Source organism: Miniopterus natalensis, chromosome 19, assembly GCF_054644295.1.
Source record: "Miniopterus natalensis isolate mMinNat1 chromosome 19, mMinNat1.hap1, whole genome shotgun sequence".
Lineage (NCBI taxonomy): Eukaryota > Metazoa > Chordata > Mammalia > Chiroptera > Miniopteridae > Miniopterus > Miniopterus natalensis.
The window spans coordinates 31,248,489-31,274,414 of record NC_142099.1 but is presented as its reverse complement, the minus strand read 5'-3'; the positions used below and the strand labels follow the sequence as shown (position 1 = coordinate 31,274,414).

General features: G+C 42.9%; 1 protein-coding gene and 1 pseudogene across 1 annotated transcript; both read right to left on the bottom strand.

Annotated features, from left to right (window-relative positions):
* Positions 1 to 3,015: 3,015 nt before the first annotated feature.
* Positions 3,016 to 25,682, bottom strand: LEMD1 (LEM domain containing 1). The gene is made up of 5 exons (XM_016215812.2): positions 25,601 to 25,682; positions 24,914 to 25,036; positions 22,263 to 22,333; positions 4,113 to 4,189; positions 3,016 to 3,214 (listed from the first exon to the last, which is right to left on the bottom strand). The coding sequence occupies exons 1-5, from the start codon at positions 25,680 to 25,682 to the stop codon at positions 3,016 to 3,018; spliced, it is 552 nt and encodes a 183-aa protein (XP_016071298.2).
* LOC107538958 (eukaryotic translation initiation factor 3 subunit E pseudogene) lies at positions 11,490 to 17,122 on the bottom strand (annotated as a pseudogene).
* Positions 25,683 to 25,926: the final 244 nt, after the last annotated feature.

Here is a 25,926-nt window from a genome sequence, read left to right as displayed (position 1 = left end):
GGCACCTGCTCTGGTGATTCCCTGAGGCCCTGGCCCACCCAACTTTGGTGCCCACCCAAACGGTTTCCAGTGGCTTTTCCATAAAAATGGCCTGTCTTGGCTCATGCTTCAGATTTTCCTAAAATTTCTCAAACAAGCAGCATCTGGCCTCAGCATCTACAGTACCTCTCACTAAGTGGCCCCAGGCCTGGCACTAGCAGTAGCCAGCCTTGGTTAGCAGCTTGGCCTTGCCTGGGCACCTTCAGCCCAGCACAAGGAGCAGCCATTGGCAGATCGCTTTGTAGCTCATGCCAGGTGGCCTTGGACAGAACACAGGTGGCGGATGACCTCGACCTGCACCTTCTGGGAGGCCCCAGAGCCAGAGTGTACCAAGTGGACAACTTCAGAGCACATTGAAGCACCACCACCCAACCACCTCCATAAACAACGCACTCAAGGGGTGGACTCAGCGGGCACCAGAGCCCTGCTGAAATAAGTCCTGTTCTGTGGGGTGATCTTCCATGGTGGGTCAGAGGATGGTGGTAGGTGGTTGTAGCCAGTCATTACAGTTGATCGGCAGGCTCAACTTACAAGAGGAGGGTGTACACAGCCCACACGGTGCGGGGCACACCTCGAGTGCCCAGCTTGGGTGATCAGGGACCCTATAAAACACCTACTACATTAGGCCACTCTAACAAGCTGGGAGACATAGCAGCTTACCTAATACATAGAAAAAAAACACACAAAGAGGCTGCCAAAATGAGAAGAAAAGAAACATGTCTCAAATGAAAGAACAGAATGAAACTCCAAGAAAAGAACTAAACAAAATGGAGAAAATCTACTAGTTGCAGAATTCAAAACACTGGTTATAAGGATGCTCAATGAACTTAGTGAGAACCTCAACAGCATAAAAAAGGACCAGTCAGAAATTAAGGAGACACTAACTGAAATGAAGAATAATTTACAGCAATCAACAGTAGAGTAGATGAAGCTGAGAATCAAATTAGTGAGTTAGAGTATAAGGAAGCAAAAAACACCCAATCAAAACAACAAAAAGGAAAAAAAATCCAAAAAAATGAGGATAGTGTAAGGAACCTCTGGGACAACCTCAAGAGTATCAACATTTGCATCATGGGAGAACTGGAAGGAGAAGAGAGAGACAGTAAAAAATTAAAATTTGAAAATTTGACAGAAATTAAAATTTGACAGAAAACTTTCCTAACTTGGTGAAGGAAATAGACATATAAGTCCAGGAAGTGCAGAAAGTCCCAAACAAGTTCACACCAAGACACATCATAATTAAAATGCCAAAAGTTAAAGGCAGAGAGAATCTTAAAAGCAGCAAGAGAAAAGCAGTTAGTTACCTACAAGGGGGCACCCATACAACTGTCAGCTTATTTCTCAACAGAAACTTTGCAGGACAGAAGGGAGTGGCAAGAAATATTCAAAGTAATGAAAAATAAGGACCTACAACCAAGATTGCTCTACCCAGAAAAGCTATCATTTAGAATCGAAGGACAGATAGTTTCCCAGACAAGAAAAAGCTAAAGGAGTTCACCACCAGCAAACCAGTATTATATGAAATTTAGTGTCTTCTTGAAGAAGAAAAAATAAATATATTTTATTTATTTATTTGTTTGTTTGTTTATTTTTGTTAATCCTCACTGGAGGATATTTTTTCCATTGCTTTTCAGAGAGAGAGTAGAAGGGAGGGAAGGAAGGGGAGAGAGAGAGAGAGAAACATGGATGTGAGAGAGACACATCAATTGGTTGACTCCTGCACGAGACCCAGATGGGGTGGAGAGAACCTGCAATCCAGGTACGTGCCCTTGACCGGGAATCAAACCCATGACCCTTGGGTCTGAGGGCCTGCGCTCTAACCACTGAGCAAACTGGCCAAACTGGCCAGGGCTGTTTATCACTTTAAAACAGCATTTTAGGGGTGATAAAAATATTCTAAAATTGATTTTGGTGATGGTTGTACTACTCTACAAACACTAAAAATTATTGAATTATACACCTTAAATGGGTGAATTGTATGGCATGTGAATTATATCCCAATGAAGCTGTTATGAAAAATTTTAAATAAGCATATGCTATGATAAATTCATTGTTAACATTTTTTATTATTGTATAATCATCTATCAAGAGGCTTTACATCAATTTATTAAACTATTCTCCTGTTGTTCGATATTTGGGTTGGTTCTACATTTTGGCTGCCATAAAATTGCTAGTCAAATTCTTTGTGCTTAAGAGTTCTCTTTATCTAGAATCAGTTTCTCCCAGAAGTAAAAATATTGTGCTAAAGTGTAACACTACTTAAGCATTTATCTAGCCAGTCAGATGTGGACTACACTATATGCATTATTTCTTTAACTTCTTCGTCACCCTAAGAAGCCTATGTTATCTCTAGTCTCAGAAGTTAAAACAAGCTCAGAGAAGACAATTAACTCATCCAAGGTCACAGAGTCAATATACAGAGGAGCCAGGTGCCTACCCAGCTCTGCCTGGTCCCAGAGGCCATGATCACTCCCTCATCAGGCCTTAAGTTTTTCAAACCTTGCTAAGTTTCAATGGTGAAAGTGCTACCACTTTCTAAATTGTTTTTGGATGATGTTGGATATTTGCTTGTGTTTGCCAAACCAGGTACACTTTTTTGTTGTTGTTAATTACCTATTGTGGCCTTTCCCATAGTTGGCTAGACAATTTGAAGAGTGAATAGAGGGAGGTGCATGTAATCAATGGCTTGTTACCATCATGAAAAAGAAAAATGCTGGCTCAGTTTCCTTTCCAAGTGCACTTCAGCGTAGAAGCACCTTTAATGATGGCCGGCATGCCTCATGGAATTCTCTTTGACACAACGCCTTGGTTCTCCCCCTTGTTCCTTCTGCCAGGCTGAGCCTGGGTACAGGGCCATGAGAGCTGCACCGTGCAAGGGAAGACTACCTGCTGCGGGGCTGGCCCTCCCCTTGAGCAGTCCTGTTCTTTCCTGAAGCTGGAGGGCTTGAAGCAATCATTGCTCTGCTCCTAACACACTTAACCAAAGAGCCGCTTATTTTCCACGGTTATGTAGACAAATATCACAATGATGAAGATGCCAAACACAGCAAGCTTCAAGCCCACTGGAAACATTTCTAGCTTGCTGCTCCCAACGCTCCAGTTTATTGTGCAGTAGTCTTTCTCGTCGGTGTTACTCCATCTTTTGGATCTGGTGTATGGTGCTCCTGAGGCCCACCTGTGAAAACATTAGTGGCTCTTAGGGTTGTGTACAGTGACGAACCGAGCACCCCCTGAACGTGTGTGGCCTTGGGGCTCAAGGGAGCACCCTTCATGGGGCTTTAGGGAGCAGGCCTCTCTCATTGAAAACCTACGCCAATTTTAACAAGTGATGTTAGCAGGGTACCACTAGGATGGGAGATCTCTAATGTCCCACCGAGTATTTCTTTATCACCCACACGTGAAATGTCTATCAGTGCTGGCACAAGGCCTGGCTCAGGGACTTACAGATCCCCTGGTCTCTACTGGGGATCGGTAAGAGCGGGATGGGGGACATCAGTACACAGGCCCTGTCCTTTCTTCCTTCACAGGTCTAAACGCAGCCTTTCAGGGTGGAGACCGGAAATTCTTTAGAAATATGCTGCTTATTTTGCATTTAAAAGAGCAAGAGGATCCTTTCTGAAATCTTTTAGAGAGTCTTCGGTTTCCACTAGTTTAATCCTGGAAATTGGCTGAAGTTTATTCAGAAGTTCGGAAACTTTCCAGAAAGCTTTACTTTCTAATGAAATGGCCAGTCTTGAGCTTTTATTTCAACTACCTGCTCTTTTTTTTTCTTCTTCTCTCCCCATTTTCCAAGACACAAAGAACAAAGGTCTACAAATCAAGAGCCTTGGGCTCTGGTCTCAGTTCACCGTGACTTTTGGCTCCCCCTCAGCCTCTCCGGCCTCTACACTTCAGCGGTGAACTCGAGGTTATGTAAGGCCCTTTTAGCTTTGAAATGAGATATGACAAACCTTCCTTCTTGCTCAACAGATTCCTTTTCAGACTCAAACCCTCCACAAAAATCTGAATAATAATTTTTTTCAGGAGTTACATAAGTCAGTAATATCTCCTCGGATGCTAAGAAAAGTTATTACCTTATTTTCTCAGCATGCTTATGATCCTGACAGTAGATATTTCGGGCTTTTGGTTTAGTGGTAGAAGCCTTGGGTCTCTAATGAACAGAAAGAAAGTATCAAGAAGAGCTTATTTATCAAAAAGATAATGTCAAGTTATCAAGAAGAGCCCTCATAGTTTCTAATGTGTTGTACAAAGGACCTTATTTTTTTTTTGTAGAAAAAAATTGTGTCCTGGTCGGGTGGCTCAGTTGTTTGGAGCTTCATCCTGTGCACCAGAAGGTTGCGGGTTTGATTCCTGGTCAGGGCACGTTCCTAGGTTGCAGGTTCCATCCCTGGGCCAGGAGCCTACGGGAGGCAACCGATTGATGTTTCTCTCTCTCCCTTCCTCTCTCTCCCAAATCAATAAAAATATATCCTCACTGAGGATTTTAAAAAATCAACATCTTTTAAAAAAATCTTGTAATCTGAGGACTGATAAAGTTTTTGGTACATCAGATAGTTTCATACTTCATAACACGAACTTTAAGTTAGCCTTTATTCAGTATTAGCAGAAACCTCCCATTTCCACAGAGTAATATTTTACATCAGTGACTCATGCATGAACAATAGACGTGCCAGTGACAAAGGTCACATGACACAAGCAGCATTCTGTTCTCAAATATCTTCTTCCTATTTTGTGCTTTTATCTGTACTTTTATTGCTTGGAGCTTTTTTTATGAGCATGCGTCATTTTTAAACAAAGAATAAAGTTATTTTTAAAAAACAAGTTGGCTCTGAGCAAGGGCAAGAAAATAATTTAGGAAACGAAAGGGGCGGCGGGGAGAAGTAGGGACGGTCATGTTTTCTTTTCTCTTTCCAAAAGTTCTTTCGCGTTGTTATTTTTGCAAAGTAAAAATGCATAGCTCTCCCTGCCTTTGCTTCCTCTCTGTGAAATAAAGTGGTAAATTAAGCGGCTTACTCTATGCAAAATGATTAACACATTGCCTGATATACAGTAAGCACTTAATGAAAGCACTTAGCAATAATGATTCTGATCGTGATGATTGTTAATTTTGTGTTGCTGGCTTTCCTTGATCGCCTTGTCTTTCTCAAGTGTCTGCGACGGGCAAGGGTGTGAAGATGTGATGTCAGATGGTGCTGTTACCTGCCATTTATTGAGTGCCAGGCCCCATTAGCCCATTAACTCACCAGGGCCTCCCGGTCCACCCTACCCTCCTCTGGTGGGCACTGTCATTGCTCCATTTGGGAGCTGGCAAGTCTAGAGGCGCAGGAAGCTTTAAGTCACTGGCCTAAGGTCACACAGTATTATCCTTCAGTTTCTAAAAAGAATTTCCCTCCTGCAAGGAGTCTTCTCTATCATTCTCATTCACTCAGCTCAGTTGCCTACTTTATATTTCTTCAGCCCTAATACGCACGTCCTCTACTTTATTTCTCTTTAATCAAGCCACGATATCTATCCCGGAGGGCCACTGGGAAGTTGGCGTCTGTCCCCCTTCCCAGGGACCCAGAACCCCTGAGCATGTCTAGGGGGCCTGCTCACCAAGAGACAATTCAAACTGTTTCCAAAGGTGTTGGAAAACATTTTGTCAGCACTTTCTTTCTTTTAATTTTTCTAAGTACAGAAAGTTTCAAACATATACAGTACTTGGTGTAATGGACCTCCAAGTACCCATCACATGCAACTTCTTTTTTAATTCTCTTCAATTTAAAAATAGATATGTTAAATAAAGCATTTGGGGTAGAAGCCTGTTGCAAAATCGAATGACAGGATTTCGCAGCTCTAAGCCAGTCCAATACACTCTCCCCATCTTTCCTCCCGCCATAAGGACGTTTGGGTCTTTGATTTCCTTTCCTTTTATAATTTATTGTCTTTAAAGTCATCTAAATATAGAGTTCTACAGTAAGAAAAAGGTGAACATTTTAATTTTAAAAAAAGGAAATTCTGGCCTATCAACTTAACTGTGGCCATCAATAAATATAATAATTATTATAAAGACTATATGACAGGGAAAAGGGATATTGATTAATGATAAACACAGTAAACAGAGTATAGGATTGTATGTACCCAGTGGCGGCAACTGCGTGAATGCATACTGTATACACACAAAAACTAGAGGGAAGTAAGAAAGTCAAATCAGCTTTTGCATCAGGTGGCATATTTGTAGCTCAGTTTTCCACTTTTAGAACATTCTTGTAATGCTGTTATAAGATGGTTTTCACTATGGACACCATTTACAATGAAACCTAAAAACATTAGTGTTCACTAAAGCCGTGGCTTAGTCATGTTAAGCAGCGCCCGGGAAATGTAGCGTCTTCCCTCCTTTCTCCCTATGCCCAGAGCCAGACTCTGCAAAGACGGCTGTTTGGGGACTGTGTGGCCTCTGCGTCCCTGCCCACTTCATGGCACCCCTGGCATTCAAGCCAGCAAAGCGCACCCGTCCACGTATCACTGATCACAGCTGTAGTTAGGAATGTCATAATTCCGAGACATGCCAATATAATAAGGCAGGAGCGTCTCGTTACAATACCAGCCAACATGTTTATCACATTTCCTGTGTGTTAGGCAGTGTTTTAAGCCTTTAACATGAATAAAGTAATTTAATCCTCAGTAACCACCCTGTAAGGAAGATGTTTCTATATGCCCATTTTATAGATGAGAAAACTGAGGCACGGAGAGTTTAAGCAGCTTGCCCAGGATCACACAGCGGTTGAGATGGTGGAGTCAGGTGTCAACCCAGGCAGAATGATAGTGCTGCTTTGCTAGAAGGGAAGTGGAAATACCAAGTGGTGAATGTTTATTATCTTGGACATTCAACACGCCTCAATTTATTTAATATTTTAACGACTCTAGGAGTTAACCATTACAGTCCCCATTTTACAGATGGGGAGAGAGAGGCTCACAGAACTAAAGTATTTGTCCCAGGTTATGCAATGGTAAAAGGCGTAACTATAATTTAAGCCCAGATATTCTGGTTCCAATGCCTATGTTTTATAATATTTCTATTGGGAGAATTCATCATTGAAAATATGTTAAATATTACTGTTTTTATTAATTAGTAAATTATCAGATCATGTTACAAGTGCTTAACACTTACAGACATCAGATTCTTCTTGAATATTTCAGATGAATTGGCTTTTTAAGATTTTTCCAGGTAGACTATTTTGTGCTAATTCTTACTGCCTCTCTATGTATAGCGTATTGAATCTGAGCATGGGTTGCACATGAGATATTGTGTCATGATGTATTATAATTAACTACAAAACACAGGGCTAATATTCAGAGCCAGAAAGAACAATAACCATTTTGTATTCTCATTAAATCATTACTCATCAAAAATGTATTTGGTTTTTGAAAAATGATCTACTTTGACTAAAATGATTAATATTTGTCCATAAAGAAATACAAGTTTGTTTGCATTTCCGCAAAATGTGTATTCTACAGTGTAGACCCAAACCTAGCCTGAAATGTCATAGGCTGGCACCTGCAATTATGGGCAACCAAAGAAGGGGTGCTGAGTGCGGAGGTCCCCAACCTTCCTTTCTCTTGTTCTTCCAGGACTGCTTTCTGTTGGAGTTTGGGGAGTCGGGAGGCAGTGGCGCTCCTTGGGGTGAGGATGAAATTCTCTTTAAACTGAAATGTGTTACATTTTTCAATCACTCTCCTTCACTAATGCATTTTTTTTTAAAAGGCCTAGATGTAGAACCAGACATTTTTACAAATGACTTGACAAACTGGCAGTTATGACCTCCTTACAGGCAGAAAAAAATCCCTTGATTCAGAGTTCTTTAATATTGAGTCAACCCCAAATCCCTTTATTGACTAAAAGTGATTAAGTTAATAAAAGATCTTACAATAATTCCACTCTACTGTTTTTACCTCAACCTTGATTTAATAAAACTCTAAAACATTGTGTTCTTTTAACCTAAATAATTATTTCAAATTAATTAAAAACCTTTTAAAATAATCTGCATTACATTAACAAAAGAAAGGTTACAACCTTTATGATCATCTCCATTACTGCTTAAAAAATCTAGCAAACCAGGAATAGAATGGGAACTTCTTTAACTTGATACAAGGTGTCTCTGGACACCTACACCAAAAATCACACTCAAAGGTAAAATGTTAAAAGCATTTTCTTTAAAATCAGAGCCAAGGAAAGTATTCCTACTATTATCACTCACATAATATTGTAATCAAAAGGTTTTAGCAGGCGCAGGTAAACAAAAAGAAATTAAAGGTATACAAATTAGACTAAAAAGAGTCTGCAGAAAAATCATAATTGCTAAGAGTTCATTGTTATAAGACAAAAGTTATTGAGAAAAATCAGCTGCATTTCTATACACTAGCAACAAACCACTTAAAACATATTTTTCAAAAGATACTACTTCCAACAAAATTTGGCAACAAAAATTAAAAGCCTACCTAGTAATAAAGCTAACAAAAGATAAGCATGCCTTTATTGAGAAAATAATAAAATCTTACTGAAGGACATTAAAGAAAATTTCAATAAATGTAAAGATGTAACATGTTCATCAGCAGGAAGACTCAGAGTAAAGATTCAGCATTTTCCAAATTAATTTATAGTCAACAAAATTTCAATGTAAAGCAAAATCTGAATTTTTTATGGAACTTGATAAGCTCATTCTAAAGTGTATTTGGAAGAACAAAGGAACAAGTTAGAAATAAAGACCATTTTAAAACAACAAGGTGAGAGGGGTTGCTATGGTAATGAAGGCATTCTTCTATGTGCACAAGCTAGACAAATTGATCAGGATAGAGACCCGCTGTATTCATCACGGTTTTTATTTTCTGTAGTTTATGATGCTTTGGCGTCTTGGGGCCTCGCTCACCCTGGAGGGCCTCCCTCTCTGAAGGCTAATTCCTAGAGAGAGTAAAGACTTGCTTGTGACCAAGCCTTTCATACGCAAGCCAACCAACCCCTTCAGCCTTCTCTTTTATCTAACTCTCACTTACCAAGCCAATATTCTCCCTGCCGTGCATCAGCCCAGGGCCAGGTATTGGCCAACTAGGGTCCACCCCTATAGCCCAGGACCTGCTGGAATTAGTCAAATTAGCCAGTCCTCAAATGCTTACCTTGCCTCACCCATTCCTTCCTGCAGAAGTCACAACAAAGCCTGGCGTCCACACCTTCCTCTCACTCCTGCCTCCTGACTGACCCTGCTACTTCCCCGTGTGGCCCTGCATGGCATGGCGTGCCCAGTCCCCTTGGGTACTGCAGGTAAAAAACTTCTTTGAAAGGCAGTTGTCTCCGTGTCTGTCACCTTACTATACCTGACTCAAACAAATCCTGGGTGCGTGGACATTTGATGAGTGACAGAAGCTAACACTGTCAATGAGAAGAGAAAGGACAGACTATTCAAAATGGTGTTGAGAACACGATGAGACAGATAGACTTCTCCGAGTTCCTCCTGCTGAATATAGCCAAGCCCCCTGTGTTAGCACAGACAGCTAAGGGGTTAACAAAAGAGAAGGGAGCTAGGCTGGCTGGGCCTGATTGATTCTGGAAGTTACTCTTAATCAGGCTTAAGTCTGGAAGCTACAGCTTCGGACACCCCAAGGGACAGCCGAATCCCGACCAAGGGGCTTAACACCCCTCCCTCCCCTTGTGTAGGGAGGAAGGACGGCTTCCCAGTCTCCCCAGAGTACAACGGGTCCACTTGCCCAGACAAGGTGAGGGTGGGGTGGGGTGGGGGAGGGCAAACAAAGGGGAAATTTCTTTGCTAGGCACATGCGCAGTAGAAATCAAGAGGGTGCCGGGGGAGATCTTTCTACTTTGAGGCACGTGCAGTAGGAGCCAAGCTGGCAACCGCAGAGGGGAGGTGTCTAGCCTGGGAAAAGGATCGGACTGGATGAGATCCAGGAGAGAGACTGGATGGGGGAAGGCCCAACACAAGCCCTGGGCAGCCAGGAAAGAGATCGGTTAGTTTGGAAGGAAGCCTACCCCTTCCCAAGCCGGAGGCAATGTAATCGAGCCTAACAAAGGCCTCCTGGTAGCAGGGGTTCGCCATGGTTCCTGCATTCTCCCTCCCCAGCAGCTGCTTGGGCCCAAACATGTGCTCCGAGCACTGGCTCGGGGGCAGCAGCTCCAGCGGGGGCCCAGCCGGGAGCAGAGGCTGAACCGGACCAGGCTTCGGCATGGCCTAAACTGAACCACAGCAGCTTCGGGTGCCCGGCCCATGCCAGGCAATGGCACAGTATCTCTGGACCCCGGCTCGTCTTCTGGGTTTGTGAAGACAAGGCTGGACTTCCTCCACAGCCCGACGGAGCTAAGCCACCTGGTTGTGGGTGAGGCACTGGGCATCTGGGGACAGTCCTTTGTGTTTGCTCCAGTGCTAGTAAATCTACCACTACACCGCATCCTCCCATGCGTGGGCCCCTGAAATGCTGTGCTTGCGACTCCGTGGAAGAAGAACCCCATTTTCACAGGCAACATCAGGGCACTCTGCGAAAAGCAAACCTAAGAAGACTGAAAGGTGGAGAAACGCAGATGGGCTGGGGACCTCAGGACCCGAGGAATGGCTCGCAGGGAATGGCCTGGGTTTTCTTTTTACCTCACACAGCCCAGCATCCAGCCTGGCAACCTGGAAACACCAAAGAATGCAAACAAAAAAGCCTCTGGAAAGCCAAAGGACTAGGAAAGGAGAAAGGAGCAGCCTCACAAGACAAAACATTTTTGACAGTAACTGCCCTACTCCAGCCAAACAACCCACACCCAGCGGCCAAGATGCATGGGAAGCTGGGCCAGTGGAGCTCCTCCCCCAGCAGCCCGGCAATAACGATCCAACAAACACACTACAGGGTGTCAGTGGAGGCCCAGTGGGGGACCTGGACTTCTAGCACCTGCCCTCAGTGAAGAGCTGGGGTCTCTCTTCCCCCATCAGCACAAAGTCTGAGAAGGACACAAACACAGAATATTTCAATACAACCCAAAGTCTCTTATAACTTGAGTGACTCATGACAGATGCCAACACCGAGATGACACAATGTTGAATTATCTGACCAGGATTTTAGAGCAGCCATCATAAAATGCTTCAAAGAACCACATAAACACGTTTGAAACAACTGAAAAAAATATTAACTCTCTGCAGATAAGTAGAATATATAAAGAAAAACCAAGTATAACTTTTAGAATTAAAAAAAATCCAACAACTGAAGTAAAAAACTCCCAAGATGGCTTGACAGAAGCTTGGAGAAGACAGAGGACAGAATCAATGAACTCGTTTACTTAATGAAACATCCAATTTTATTCAAATTCTCTAAAAGTCATACTCAATATGTTGTTTCTAAAATGTACATCACCCTTTATATAAAGGTTTCATTATTTCATCTTTCCTTTATAGTTTTTTTTGGTTTGTTTTTTTCTTTACAATTCTTTAGTAGAAGCCAGAGTCTTCAGCTGCCCAATAAGGAGCCTCTAACCTACTATTCTGATTAAGTTACTTCTAAATGAAAGGCTTTTGGTGTTTTCAATTCCTTGCTGATAGGGTAAAACTGCACTGTTACCCATAACCACATGACCTAATTTAGGATCAATCTTGGCGCCTAGTCTTGCATTTCTAACCAAATTTACAATCCACCTTTCAGCTTCTTCCAGAGTCATGTTCAGTTTATCTGCCAACATGTTAATGCTGATACAATGGCGGGTGTGACAAAAAGTCTCAAATATGAAGAAATGGGAATTTTCAATGAAATCCTCAAGAAAAGCAACCAAGAAGTCATTCACTAGCATGGGTTCACATTCCATCAGCTTTTTCTGAGCCCTATCAGAGTAAAAGTAAACATAAGCATTTATCAAACTCCGTAATTGGGTCTTTATATGTCTAAGACTCCTGTTGAATAACTTTGACTAGATCTTTTAGCACCTGCTGGCATTTTAGAACATGTCTGTTATGACTGCCAAGAAAATGTGGACACATCATCTGAGTTGGTTTAAGTACTGCGGCTAGTACAGGAAGAGATCAATAATGTTATCACACCCTTTGGGGTGGTTGAAGGAGACAAACAGAGACCAGGGAATGAGCCATGCTTGCTGCTGAAGAGACTGGAGTGGAGAACTCACAGAATTATTACCTATGGTCTTTTAACCATGTAAGCTCTTCCAAGAAAGAAAATAACACAAAACAAAAACTCTGAGCCTCAGGGTCTTGTGGATTATAATAAAAGATCTAATACTTGTGTTCTCAGAGTCCCTGGAGGAGAGGGGAAAGAGGTAGAGGTGAAAAAGGTATTTGAAGACATAAGAGCTGGAAAGGTCCCAAATTTGGCAAAAGACACAAATCTACAGATTAAAAAAGCTGAGTGAATTTCAAATAGGATACACCTAAAGAAATTCATGCCAAGAAATATCATAAGCAAACTTCCGTAAACTGTTGTGCATCAAAGGACTTATGAAGAAAGAGGGAAGGCAGCCCACGGGATGCGGAAACACATTGGCAAGTCCTCCTTTTGATAACAGTCTAGCATTCAGAATATATAAAGAACTCTTACAACTTAACAACAGAAAGACAAACAACCCAACTAAAAAATGGGCAAGCGACTTGAGCAAACATTTCTCCAAAGAATATGTACAAATGTTCAATAAGCAAATGAAAAGTCTCAAAATCATTCGTCATCAGGGAAATGCAGATCAAAACCATAGTGAGATACTGCTTCATACACACGAAGATGGCCATTTTTAAAGGTTGGGTGGAGCCCTGGCTGGTGTGGCTGTTGGTTGGGAGCCGTCCTGTGCACCAAGAGGTTGCCAGTTCCATTCCTGGTCAGGGCACATGCCTGGGTTGTGGGCTCGACCCCCCAGTAGGGGGCGTGCAGGAGGCAGCCAGTCAATGGATGTGTAGCTCTCATGTCAATGTTTCTCCTTCTCTCCCTCTCCCTTCCTCTTTCTCTAAAAATCAGTGAAAGCATATCCTCGGGAGAGGATTAAAAAAAAAAGGCAAGTAGAAAAAAGTGAAAAGACAAGCCCACTGGTGGGAGATGTTAACAATGGGGAACACTCTGCATGGGCGGGGGAGAGGTTATATGAGAATCTCTGTACCTTACTCTCAGTTGTACTATGAACTGTTGGGAAAAAAGAAAGACAAGGCCAAACTACTAGGAGACCTGCTACACTTATGGCTGACAAAGGATTAGTATCCAAAATACATAAAGAGCTCCTATAAATTACTAAGAAAAAGATAAACAACCTGATAGAAAAATGGGCAAAAAACACGAACAGACATTTTACAGACAACAAAACATAAATAACCAACAAACATGTGAGAAGATGCTCAACCTTATTAGCATAAGAGGCATACAAATTACAATCATAATAAAATGCCATCTCACACTCAGGACATTGACAAAAATGAAATCTGACAATACTAAAGTTTGAAAAAGAAGTAGAACAAGGGAGCCGTTAATATACTGCTGGTAGGAATATAAACGGTGCAGCCACTCTGTAGAGTGATTTGCAGGACCTCGCAAGCTGAAGATCAGGCATATATCCTTCGGGTCAGCAGTTCCCCTTCTAGGTACATTCATTCAATTGGAAAAAAATGCTTGCAAATGTACTCAATGGATTCTATGCCACAATGGTTGTAGCAGCATTGCTTGTCTTAGGAAAGCTTGGCAACAATTCAAATGTCCCGTAAATAAGGACTGGGTAAATATACTTTTACAATAATTATATGGCAGTGAAAGCGAATGAATGAGAGCTACAGATATTGGGTGGCTGGAAAAGGGAGGTTACAGAAGAATACTTACACTACGATACTATTTAAATAAAATCCAAAATCATGAGAAACTAAAGTTTGTGGATACTGTGAAGAAAAGGAAAAGAATTATAAGTAGAAAATTCGGGATAGTGTTCCCTTGGGGGAAGTGAAGGAAGGGACTATGATCAGGAGGACTACACTGGGGTCTTCAGCTGAACCGACAATGATTTAATTTTTAATCTCTAGCATGAGACTCTAAAGGCTTATTACATAGTTCTTTATACCTTTTTAGATGCATATGTTATAATAAAATATCAAAAAAGTTTTCAGGTTTGAATTTTCTTCTGTCTACTGGGGCAAATTCCAGGTGCCCAGGTGCGTATCAGTCAGCCCATTTTAACTGTGCTGATTTCTGTACCATGGCTTCCATGTGGGGATGGAAGGGCCATCGAAAAATCTCTCAGATGGACTCTCATTGCACAGCAATCACCAGAAAGAAAGCCTTTGTTGCCTTAGGTGAAGAGAAGTCCTGCCGCCCTGGGATACCATGGAAAGAGACACTGGAGGGAGCTATTTCACCACTCAGGTGCCTGGTTGGTTTTGCTCTTCCTTTGGCAGCTTGATATAAAGGAAAGGGCAGTAAAGTGGAAATTAGGAGCCTTGAATTCCATTTCAGAGTTTTCTTCGAACTCTGTGTGGTCTTAGGCAAGTCGTATCCCCTCTCTGCTTGTTTCTGCATCTGTAAGATGAACCACATAGCCTCCTCCAAGAAGCCTTTCAGATAGGAAATTCCATGATCAATAACTATAATAAATCATGCCTGGACTCATACATTGAAATGAATAGTGCCTGGTGCTAATGAAGCCCTAATAAATACCAAGAGATCAAAATAACTCAGGGGTGCTCATAGCAGAGGTAAACAGGAAACTCCTCTCCCCAAAAATGTATACATATCTCTGTACCCATAATACAAATTATAAACGAGCTTAAGTCAATTTGGTTAAATATTCATAGATGAAAAGGAAAGCAAAGCTGAGTTTTGTCAACAAATTCATATTGTTCCTATAGAAAGAGAACACCACTGCTCATAATCCAGTTTTATGAAAATAAATAAGTTTACCTTTATTATCATCTTAGAATCACTGTAATCAGGGTTTGGCTTCGCTAACTCTTCTTGATGCTCTTGTGTTTCAAAGGCTTGATTCTGTTACACAGGGAGAATCAGCACGTAATCAATAAGATAAAGGCACATTGATTGTCAGCATATTGAAGCATATATACTAGGAGGTCAGTAGTTTTACAAGAATAGTGTTAAATTGCGTTTCTTGTAAATATGGCATTTAGCTCCCATTAGCACATGTCAAAGGTAAGAACTGAGGGCTTATTAGTTATAAAATTATATGTAATTTACCCTTCACTTTGACCCAACTGGAATCTACAACTACTACTGGAAGTAAGGATGTTTTTCAATCAATTAAGAAACTATTATAGAGATGTTTAACATCAGATCGCCTAAAACCTTTACATGCAACTCAAACCGCACACTGAATGGTAGAGCTTTAATATATATTCCCTTGGTACATTGGTCTTCCGATTGCAGCAGCTGGGGTAGGCCATGCACCTGCTAATTATAGGCCGACAAGGCATCTTATCAGCAACAACAGTAACTGAGACACGAGTAAAAATCCTGTTAAAGTTTTGGCACAAATGCATTGAAACGGGCCTCAGAATTGGAAGCAAAGAAAAGAAACATGAAGCTTTCCTTCCCTTCCTTGTCCTTCCCTGGGATGTCAGTGTGTCCTGCACAAGAAGTGGGGCAGAGGGGACATAAATGAGGGGTCAGAATACCTAGAGGCCAAAGAAATGGAGTTGGAGGGGCCGTGTATATCGGGGTTCCTGTGACTGAAGAATGGCAGTGGTAGGGAGGGGACAACGTAGAGGCTTCCGTGTGCCCTGTGTCCAAGGAAGAGAGACGGTGATGGGAGGGCCACAGGGAGGTGTTGCCATGTCCAGGGTGGAGGAGGTGGTGATGAGGGTTATGCAGAGTAGGAGGTGGCTATTGTGATTAGGAGATTGGTTACACTGAGGAAATTAGAACGCTGAGAAAAATGTAAATATATTGAGGATAATGGAAGCCAGGTTTCTCACTGTCACAGACTTACAAACACGGGAAGGGGAAAGGTTCGAAGAACACTGAAATGTTGGATTGTAATTGAAGATCAATATGAACTTATGGTTTTTAAACATATACAGAGATACATAAAAATAGTTATAGATGCATGTGTACACACACACACACATTTATTTTCCAGCTCTGCCGCTGAGAGGATTTAGAAACAATGACTCCCAACAGCAATGAGCTCACTGAAGGCCTAGATCTTGGTGTGTGTGTTTTTTAAATATGTTTTTATTGATTTTAGAGAGAGAAGAAGGGGGAGGGAGAGAAAGAGAGAAACACTGATGTGAGAAAGAAACCGATCCTCCCCTATGCACCCTGACCAACCTGAGGCTGAACCTACAATCTGGGATTGTACCCTGACCGGGAATTGAACTGGCGACCTTTCAGTGCCTGGAACAACACTCAACCAACTGAGCCACACCAACCAGGGCAAAATCTTGGTTTTTAAACACCATCCTACAGTAAACACCATCCAAGGCTCCTGGGGCAGAAAAAACACAAGATGGGTCTGAAACATCTTTTTGTGCCAGAAATTCAGGACATGCTCAAGGAATCGTGAGGCCATGTCAAAAGGACACAGTATCCATATTGAAAATGCTCCCACTGGCCAAATCTGGGACAATTTGAACATTAAAATAAATAATGATATCAACAGATATAGCCCATTCAATTAAAAAGAATCAGTGAGTTCATACTAATAAGACTCAATGAAAGAACAAATGAAACAAAGAGCAAACGAATAAATGAATGAATGAATGAATGAATGAATGAGGGAGAAGGGAAGGTCTTCCTTATAGATCTTCCTAAGAAATGCAGAGGGGTTAATGAAATAGAAAGTCGCAATGGGCCATCATCGTGACAGGGGTTGACTCAGGCAGTCATCTACGGGAGCTCGGGCTGATGGATGGGTTTGACTAGGAGCTGTGTTGGTGTCACTTCAGAATATTTCCCCACAAAATACTGTTCCACTACACATGGAAAAATGATGGTGTTATGGAGAAACCTGACAGACACCAACTTTTCCAGGTGATTAAGGTTAATGTCACCAGCGATGGAACAGGATGACCTCGTTACCTGGTGCGATGCACTGAGAAGAGCACAGCGTCGTTTCTGAGGACGTCCCGCCCGAGGACATGGCCTCTACGAACAGTCCAAAGGGAAAATCAGACAGAAAAGTCACCCTACAGGAGGAAAGGCGTGTACCCTTTAAAATGGTCAAGGGCATCAATGTTTGAGACTGAAGGAGACTGGAGAGTCCTGACACTCAAAGGTAACGTGTGCTCCTGGACTGGACGGGGCCCAGAAGCAAAGACACTACTGGGAGAGCTGGTGGTATTCGAGTGGGATCTGAATGTTGGACGCTGGCGTTGACTCGATGTGAATGTCCTTAGGTGCAGTTATTTTGTGGACATGTAGGAAAGTGTCCTTTGGGGGTAGGCAAATATATGCCAGAGAACTGAGGGGCTTCCTGTCTAGAGTTTGCTCTCAAATCAGTCAGAAAGACACAGTGCACACACACACACACACACACACACACAGCAAATGTAGTAAAAGGTAACAAATAATCTGGGTGAAAAGAAAACAGGAATTCTTTGTACTATTTCTTGCAACTTTTTGTAAGTGTAAAATTATTATTATTATTATTTTTTAATAATTTTTTATTTTTGTTTAAAGTATTACAGATGTCCCTCTTTCTTTTTCTTTTCTTTTTTTTTTTAAATAATTTTTTATTTTTGTTTAAAGTAAAATTATTTTTTAAAATGTTTAAAGAGGCAGGAGAAAGAAGGATTTAAGTATCAGATTAAGAAGGAAAGAGTCCTGCCCAGCTGGTATGGCACAATGGTTGACCAGTTCAATACTAAAAATTCAATTTCCGTTATATTTTTTTTCACTTAAGCATGTTGCTTTGTATTGCAGGTAACTAAATATCATGCTTTTTATATAATAGTAATATTAATGATAGCAATAGTTCTTATTTGTACTTAGACGGCTCTTAGAATGTGCCATCACTACTGTTTCACATACTTTAACTTAATCATACCACTTTATGAAGCTGAAACTATTATTACCCTTATTTATGGTTGAGGAGTTAAGAGATAGAGAGGTCAAGTGTCTTATCCAAGTTAGTGGCAGAGCTGGGGTTTGAACCCAAGCAGTCCAGCTCTAGAGTACATATTTTTGATACACGTATTCTGTGTTTCCAAAGCTCAATTTTAAGTTTCTTCAGGACAGGAACAAGCAGGTGTAGCACAATGTCCTGTATTTGATAAATAGTTGTTAACTCACAGGCTGAGTGAGACCCAGGGATGGAAGCTCTGTTGCAACCCTTCCCTGGATGGTCATCAATTCACCATGACCTAAGCATTGTCTCTCAAGAGAATACATTAAGGTAAGCCCAAGAGACAAAAGAGGTGGTACAGAATAGGAAATCAGAAAAAGAGAGACCGTCAGCATCAATGTAGGACAAAAACTCCTTTCAGTTCACCCAACAGGGACTGAGTGTTCCCGGCCTCCACATGCCTGGCTTTGAATTAAATGGAGAGGATTCAAAGACATAGGTTTACCGTCAAAATTTTACACCCTAGAGCAAAAGGACTTGGACAGAGGGTGGGAATAGGGGCTGATGGAAAAGGCAGATTCCTAGGGCCAGACACACAGAACACATTTTGAGAAAATCCTAGAATATGTAGGTGACCAGATGAGGAGAGAATATTCCAGGCTGGGAGAACAGAATGAATGTTGATTCTGGCAAGAAAGAGCATGTGGTGTCTGGGGGAGAAGGGGCCAGAGCCCTCTGGGCACTAGGTGCGGCCCTCTGCAGACGGTGTGCACATGCAGGCACTCAGCCTTCGGCACCACTCTCGAACCCGGATGACCATGTGCCCTGGTTTGCCAGGACAGGCCTGCTTTACTCCTGTTTCTCCAGCGCCCCTTCTGGTTAGTGTCCCCTTTCATTTTCAAAAGCATCCTGTTTGTAGTGATAAGTTCCATGGCCATCCCATCAAACCACGCTTTATGCAGCCTGACATTGAGGGTTATTCTGCCTCCCTGCCATCCCTGAATCCTGTCTCTCCTCTAGAGGTTTTAGAGCCTCACGTACACACATCAGCTTCACTCCCTACTCCACTGGTGGAAGCTTAAGCTGTGCCTAGAATCTATCTGATGAGAAAATCTCCAAATAAAAAAATACTGACCTCCCTTTCTGAGTGGTCTTAATCACCAAATCAAATGGGCTGCATATGCAATTTAATAAAATACACAGACAGCCCTGGCTGGTGTGGTTCAGTTGGTTGGGCTTCATCCCATGCACCTAAAGGTTGCTGGTTCGATTCCCAGGCAGGGCATGTGCAAGGTTTGGGGATCGATTCCCAGTAGGGGATGTGCAGGAGGCAGCCAATCGATGTTTCTCTCTCACATTGATGTTTCTTTCTCTCTCCTCTCCCTTCCTCTATCTCTAAAATTCAATCAAAAATCTTAAAAAAATAACTAAAACACACATGTACAGTGTTAAAAGGTGTCCAGAAACTGACATATTCCAAATCTCAAGGTGATTTGTATTCCACTAGAAACCTACTAAAATGAGAGGAAAATATGCATTCATTGGTGTTTCAAAGAAATGTGGAAACTACCTTTCTAGGCACTTAGAGGACTGTTAGGTACGGACCACTGCTCTTAAGTAATTAAAGTCTATGGTGTTAGACAAGTGTCTAAATAGACACACTTTCTACTACCTTTTACATGGAAATTTAAATGCTTATTTACATGTACTTTCAGATTTAAAATTGAACAGATGTCTTGAGGCTCTTCTGAGAATCAAAATGGCTTATATAATCCTTCTGATCAAAACATTTTATGTTATCACAAACTTTCCATTTAATTCTATTGCCAATTCAAAATATTGATGTGGTTTTATTTCAGGTTTACGTAAAGCAAAGCCTGGAGGGCATTGGCCCCCTGCCTGATGCATTTTAAATATGCAGGTTACTTTTTCTCTTGTAAATGTCTTTGCAGGAACTATACAAAAGGGTTTTCTGCAGAAACAAGGTGCCATTTGAAAGATTTAAAAAATCTTTTTAGAAAATTTTGATATCAGAACCACTTCATCAAATTTGAACTATGTTCAGATAGAAAGCTAAAGTAACAACTTACTGCAGGAATGTTTACCCGGGGTTTCTTTTATTTATTTAAACTCAACAAGTATTTTAAATACTAGACCACATTTGCAAACTAATCTGTGTGTCCCTAGAGCTGTTTGGCAGACTTGATAAAGTGATCTTTGGGCTCTTACTGTGTACAAAGCCCCGTGACAGCTACTGAGTGGATAAAATGCAATTTTAAAGGGATCCACAGGGGTGGCCTTTGAGACGTTGCTTAAGTGATCACAGAATGTTAACAGGAAGATAAATGGGGTGGGGTGAATGAATAAAAATAACTCTAGGCGTGAAGAACTGTTGAGGCCAAGGTGCCTGGGAAGAGGTGTGAGAGGCAGGGAAACAAGGCGGGCATGCACTGGGTTGGATGGTGAGGGAGATACATTTACCGGAGAGACTGGTGTCTCTTCATGATGTATAGTAAGTTTGCACCTTGTTTTGAAAGTTTCCAGGCTAACGAATACATGATTAAGTCTCTGCTTGTAGATCTGAACTGGAATTGGTAAAGGTTGGAGGAAGAGGCCAGATATGAGGGTACTGCAATTGTTCAAATAAAAAACAACAACCCCAAGACAAAACGTAATATGGTGCAAGCTAGGGGAGTAGCAGTGGGAAGAGAAAGGAGGGATAGATTTTTGAAAATTATAATTCAAATCCATAGGACTTGGCAACTGTTTATATGTGAGGAGCTATGGGGAGTGGGCGTACGGAGGTAACAGTGTGATTTTGAGCCTGGAGAGTGGGAAGGTGGTGGAACCATCGAGAGAAACAGAGGCTGCAAATGCAGGTGGTCCTGGAGTGAGGTGCTGGGGATAAGCACGGGAGAAGTAGAAATACATCTGTATAAACTAGGAAATGTTCATAATTATAAATAACCATTGTTGCCCTGGCTGGTGCTGCTTAGTTGATTGGGGCATCGTCCCATGCACCAAAGGGTCTCGGGTTCAATTCCCATTCAGGGCACATGCCTGGGTTTTGGGTTTGATCCCAGGTTGGGGCATGTATGGGAGGCAAGCCATCCACGTTTCTCTCTCATGTCAATGTTTCTCTCTCACATCGATGTTTCTCTCTCCCTCTCCCTCCTCCCTTCCTCTCTCTGAAATCAATAAAAACATGTCATCAGGTGAGGGTTACAATAAGTAAATAAATAACCACTTGTTGAATGAGTGCAGAACAGAGGGAAGGAGCTTTCCAGGAGGCAGGCTTGGGGCTCAGGAGAGGGGCCTGCGTGGAGGGTTACATGTGGAGTCACAGCATAGAGGTGGCAAGTGAATGACACGACCAAGGGAAATGACACAGAGCAGGAAGAGGAGGGGCTGAAGCCAGGGATCCCAGGCACCATGTGCAGGCAGGGCCCAAAAGGCAGAGCCAGGGTGGAAACAGGCGAGGAGGGGGCAGAATTAAAAACCTGGAGAGAGCAGAGTTGCCAAAATCAAAGGAGGCAGGTGCTCTAAATAAAGAGGGACCAAGCATAAGTCTCTAGTGCTGCTATCTTGGAGTTTCCGAATTATGGGAGCGAACAACGTGCCGTGTTCTAGGCTGAGAGCGCCCCCTGCCTTTGCCTCTCACTCGCCCTCCGAGGCAGGTGCTGCTAAGCAAACTGAGCGGAGGCTCACGTCTATGAAGTGGCTTCCCAGAGTCACACTCTGGCAAGTGGAAGGGCAAGGGTTCTAAACCAGCCGGGCCTCACCCCAAACCCTGTTAGTCTCACCCACTTGGGCCATGTGTTGCAATTTGGTGGCGAGGGTAGAAGCCAGATCTCAGGGTATAGGAAGAGAAGGGGACAGGAACTTACATGTCCTGTGCTCCCTGTGGGTCTAGAACCGTGCTCAGTGCTCTAGGTGAATGGAGACTACAGGTGGCGAAGGGTGAGAGTGCACGACAGCTGGAGAGGACACCAGGGTGGCTGCTCTTTCAGGGGGGCTTTTACTCTGGGTCCTGGGCTAGCACATGGTAATAGCTTCACAAAACAGAAACTGGCATTACAATGGGCTTCACAAAACTAGAATTTCCCCACTATGACAGAATGTAGTAACTTGCTATTTCCTTACTTAATACACATGAAAAGTGCTATTTCTTATATTTAAACTCGTAAAAGTATTCATGCATTAGAATTGTACATACTCTTTTGGATCCCTTCTTTTTTTCTGATGAGACTACGATATTTCCTTTCAAAATGATGATGCCATTCAGCTCTGGATCATGGGAAACAAGAGGAAAATAGGACATGAGAACGTACGAGCTAGCCAAGCATCGGGGTGAATTTTATTCATCACAGGGCAGAAGATTTGGGGGAGGGGAAGACCATTTGCTTTGCCCTTCGGAGGGAAAAGAGCATTTCTGCAGTGACCTGTGCGGGACACACTTAGGCCTCCCCTGGGAAGCTGCCACGATCATGCTCCTGGGAGAACAATCCACGCTGAGTGAGCGGGCTGCTCATCCGGGCGGCTGTTTGCAGTCCCTTGGAGCCAGCTGTAAGCCTTGCATATCTCTGAATGTCGAGATAGGGCAGGAGGATTTCTCCTGAATCCCAAGAGGCACCCGGGGAGGGAAGGCCAGGCCTGTGCTGAAAGGCTGTGAAATCAGGGGAGCTGCCGGGGCAGAGAAGGTTGTTGGTGACCAGCCATTGCCTTCAGGCTGTGAAGAAGCTTTTTGATAAACTTGGAGCAATCGTGTGCTTTTCAGCATCAATGAACTTTTAATGGAGGGGATTTTAAATGAGCTCCCAAGTCAAAAATACTTCGGAAGGTTGTAAAAAGGGTAGATAACTAAAGCTGTGCCCACCCAGTGCCAAAACAATGAGTGAAAATGAGAAAACCCAAATCCACGCATTGTTTGGATGCCCTAATGCCCAGCCTCAGGTCTGGAACTGCCGCTCCCCTCCCACAACAACCCCACCTCAGGACTAGGTGTTTCTGTGAAATGCTCAAAGCTGACTCTCCAGGACCCCATTAGTTTCATGTCAACCCCTCCATTCTCATGGTACCAGGGTCTAGGAGGGTTCTCCAATGAGCAAATTCAAATGTCTGATTCAGCCCTGACCTGGAGAAGTAGGTTCCTACTTGTACCCACCACTGGCCATTGACATCACAGAGCTGCTTTACAAGGGTAGGACTGAACCAGAACTTCCACCTTTTACCTGATTGCCTGTGGTTGGCTAGCATCGGGTGGGCACAGTGTAAAGCAATGCAAAGCTTACAAACCAAAGGGCTGATTTTCTTCTAGCCCCAGCATAAATGCACCTTTGTGGAGGGCTATGTGGAAGGCTGTGTGCTGGGAACCAGGGCAGTGCAGACTGAGACAATGACAGCTTGGCTTTGCAGCTTGGACCTCAGTCCTCAGCAGTCACGAGCAGTAGTGCACAAGCCTTCCTCTCTGGAATCTTTAAGCCTGGCACCACACTTCTCAGAGGGCTAGTCTAGTCCCTTCAACTCCTTTCCAGGGCAGGAAACAGAGGCAACCCCAGGTCTGGGACAGGACTATGAACACGTCCCACATCCAGAAAAGGCCTGGGGTAGCCACTTGCCCTGAGGCACCCCCATGCTGACTGTCCTGCTCAGGGGCAGTGGGACCCATCCCCAAACCTTGCTGCCCTCTCTAAATGAGGCCAGCCATTCCAGACTCTTGGGGAAAGTTCTCAGCACCTGTGCTACCTTTCATACCATTGCAGGGGACTTTTCAGAGAGCCCAGGTGCTTTTATTGTTGGTTGAACTATTAATTTGAACTATATGAAATTGCCATTTTTTTGTAGATCAAACATAGTCAAAAATGTAATGTGTTTATCCTTACAATAGAAACTGTGAGAAAAGTATGGGGTATGTGGTGGGAAGAGCATAATTATGAGAGCCAGACCTGGGTTTGAATCTCAGTTCTGTATCACTTTCATTCAACATATACTGAATTCCTGCTACAGGCCTGGTCCTGTCCTAGCAGCTGGACATGTACTGGTGACAAAGACAGATGGGCCTTGCTCTTGATGGCACATGCTAGTGGAGGCTTATCTTCTGGGGCCACTTCCTAGCTCTATGATGTTGGGCCCATCACTTAGCCTCTCTGAACTTCAGCGAAGTGTGGTGAGGGTTAATGAGAGAATGCAAGTTAGGCCGGAAATGCACTGGTGGCCTTTAATAAATGGTACTTCCTATTATTTTACTGTGGCTCATAGAAAACTCCTAATAAGTATTTACTGAGTGAAAGAGCCTTGGAATGTACTGTGGGAATCTTTAATTCTACCGCCAAGAGCCTAAACTAGATGCCCCAGCAGGAGAATGTTGCGCCTGGGCAGGGGCCATGTAAGGGAAGCTCTTGGATCCCAGAGACCACTGCTCCCCACCCACTGGGACCTGGGAGACACCAGCTGTGGTCAGTTCCCACTAAGTCAGGAGGGCAGTAGGCATAGGGAGGTAGGGTCTGGTTCATCTTCCTTAATGGATGTGAATCATTTAATCCAAAGAAAATAATCATCAAATTTATTGATTGAGGCCAAGCAGAGGCTGAGGCCTCAAAGGAGACCTGGAAATTATCTGTAGGAACCTCTGGTTTAAGAAATCAGACACAGATTTGCCACCCAACTGAGTCCCTGCGTGAATGCATACATGGACCTAAGCATTCCTTTCGCAGCCCGGGGGCTTATTTCCAGGCTTTGTGTGCAGACAGGCCACATGGCTATTTCATTCTTGCCATTTAAAGCTGCGTAAGTCATGCTGGACAAAGTGTTAATGAAAGTGTTAATAAGTGCAAAGTTGCTATCAAGCAGTACAGCCTCTGATGGTACCTTTATTGCCATCACGGCCCTGAGCTTTGCTCTGCTTTCCGGGTCCATTCATCACAGGTGACGCACAGGGAGGTGAGACCAACAACTGCATTAGCTTGTTTTCATACAGCTTTCTGGTGGAAGCTGAGGAAGAGTGGAGAAGAGATTAAGCTGCCCTGTTTGTGTATGGGATCTTAATGGGTTCGAGGCATCTCACAACTCAGGTCCTTGCTCTTGTAGCTTGTATTATTAATTGTGGTTTTTGCAATGAAGTGGACCCCACAGCTGCTCAACTCACTCTGTCCCTCCCGCAAGCACTTAAGGTGAGGCCTCTGTGAGTCAGCCCCGGGCTCAGGCACTGGCTACATCTGAGAACAAGGCAGACAAAGTTGTAACTCTACCTATGGACAGTAAGTACACACGTAGTTAACACAGTGCACCTTCTAGAAATGAGAAAGAACCCAGGGTGATATAATCTAGAGTAACTGGTTTTTCACTGTGGGGGAAAAAGATTTTTCCTGTCTGGCCCCATACTTACTAATCTGTAAGAAGGATCTGAGTATATTTCTCTCTTCTTCCCTTCTTTATGGTTTTCCTGATTTTTTAATTTCCCTATTTCTATTTTAATGATGTAAATAATTTTACATCTTTGGGGGTAGTTTATGAGTAATAAAAATGACTAGTCTCTAATCTTTGCTGCATACATACATAGTATGGGGCCAGGTGAAAATCCAAGCTTATCAAGTTCGTTCTGTAATTCAGAGTCACTCAGACACTTCACGTCCACCATGGTGATAGAAGTTTGGTCTCTTTTCTGATAGCAAAATCTCTGAAACAGTAAAACATTAAATTCATTAAGACAGCCTTACAAAGAACTACTAAAACTTCACCAGTCCTCTGAAGTGTGTACAAACTGAGCTCCCCAGTCTCAGAGGCAATAAAAAAAAAAAAAAAAAATCACCGTTTCTTACTGTTTCTGCCACAAATCTCTTCCAAGTTTAGTTGCTTTGATGCAAAGCTTTGGATGGGTGTCA

Coding starts and splice junctions, on each gene's coding strand:
- LEMD1 (XM_016215812.2), bottom strand. CDS start 25,682: ATGGTGGACGTGAAGTGTCTGAGTGACTCTGAATTACAGAACGAACTT. Junction 22,334..24,913: donor GGGCCGTGATGGCAATAAAG/GTACCATCAGAG, acceptor CCCATGATCCAG/AGCTGAATGGCATCATCATT. Junction 4,190..22,262: donor AAAAGAAGGGATCCAAAAGA/GTATGTACAATT, acceptor TCTGTTCATTAG/AGACCCAAGGCTTCTACCAC.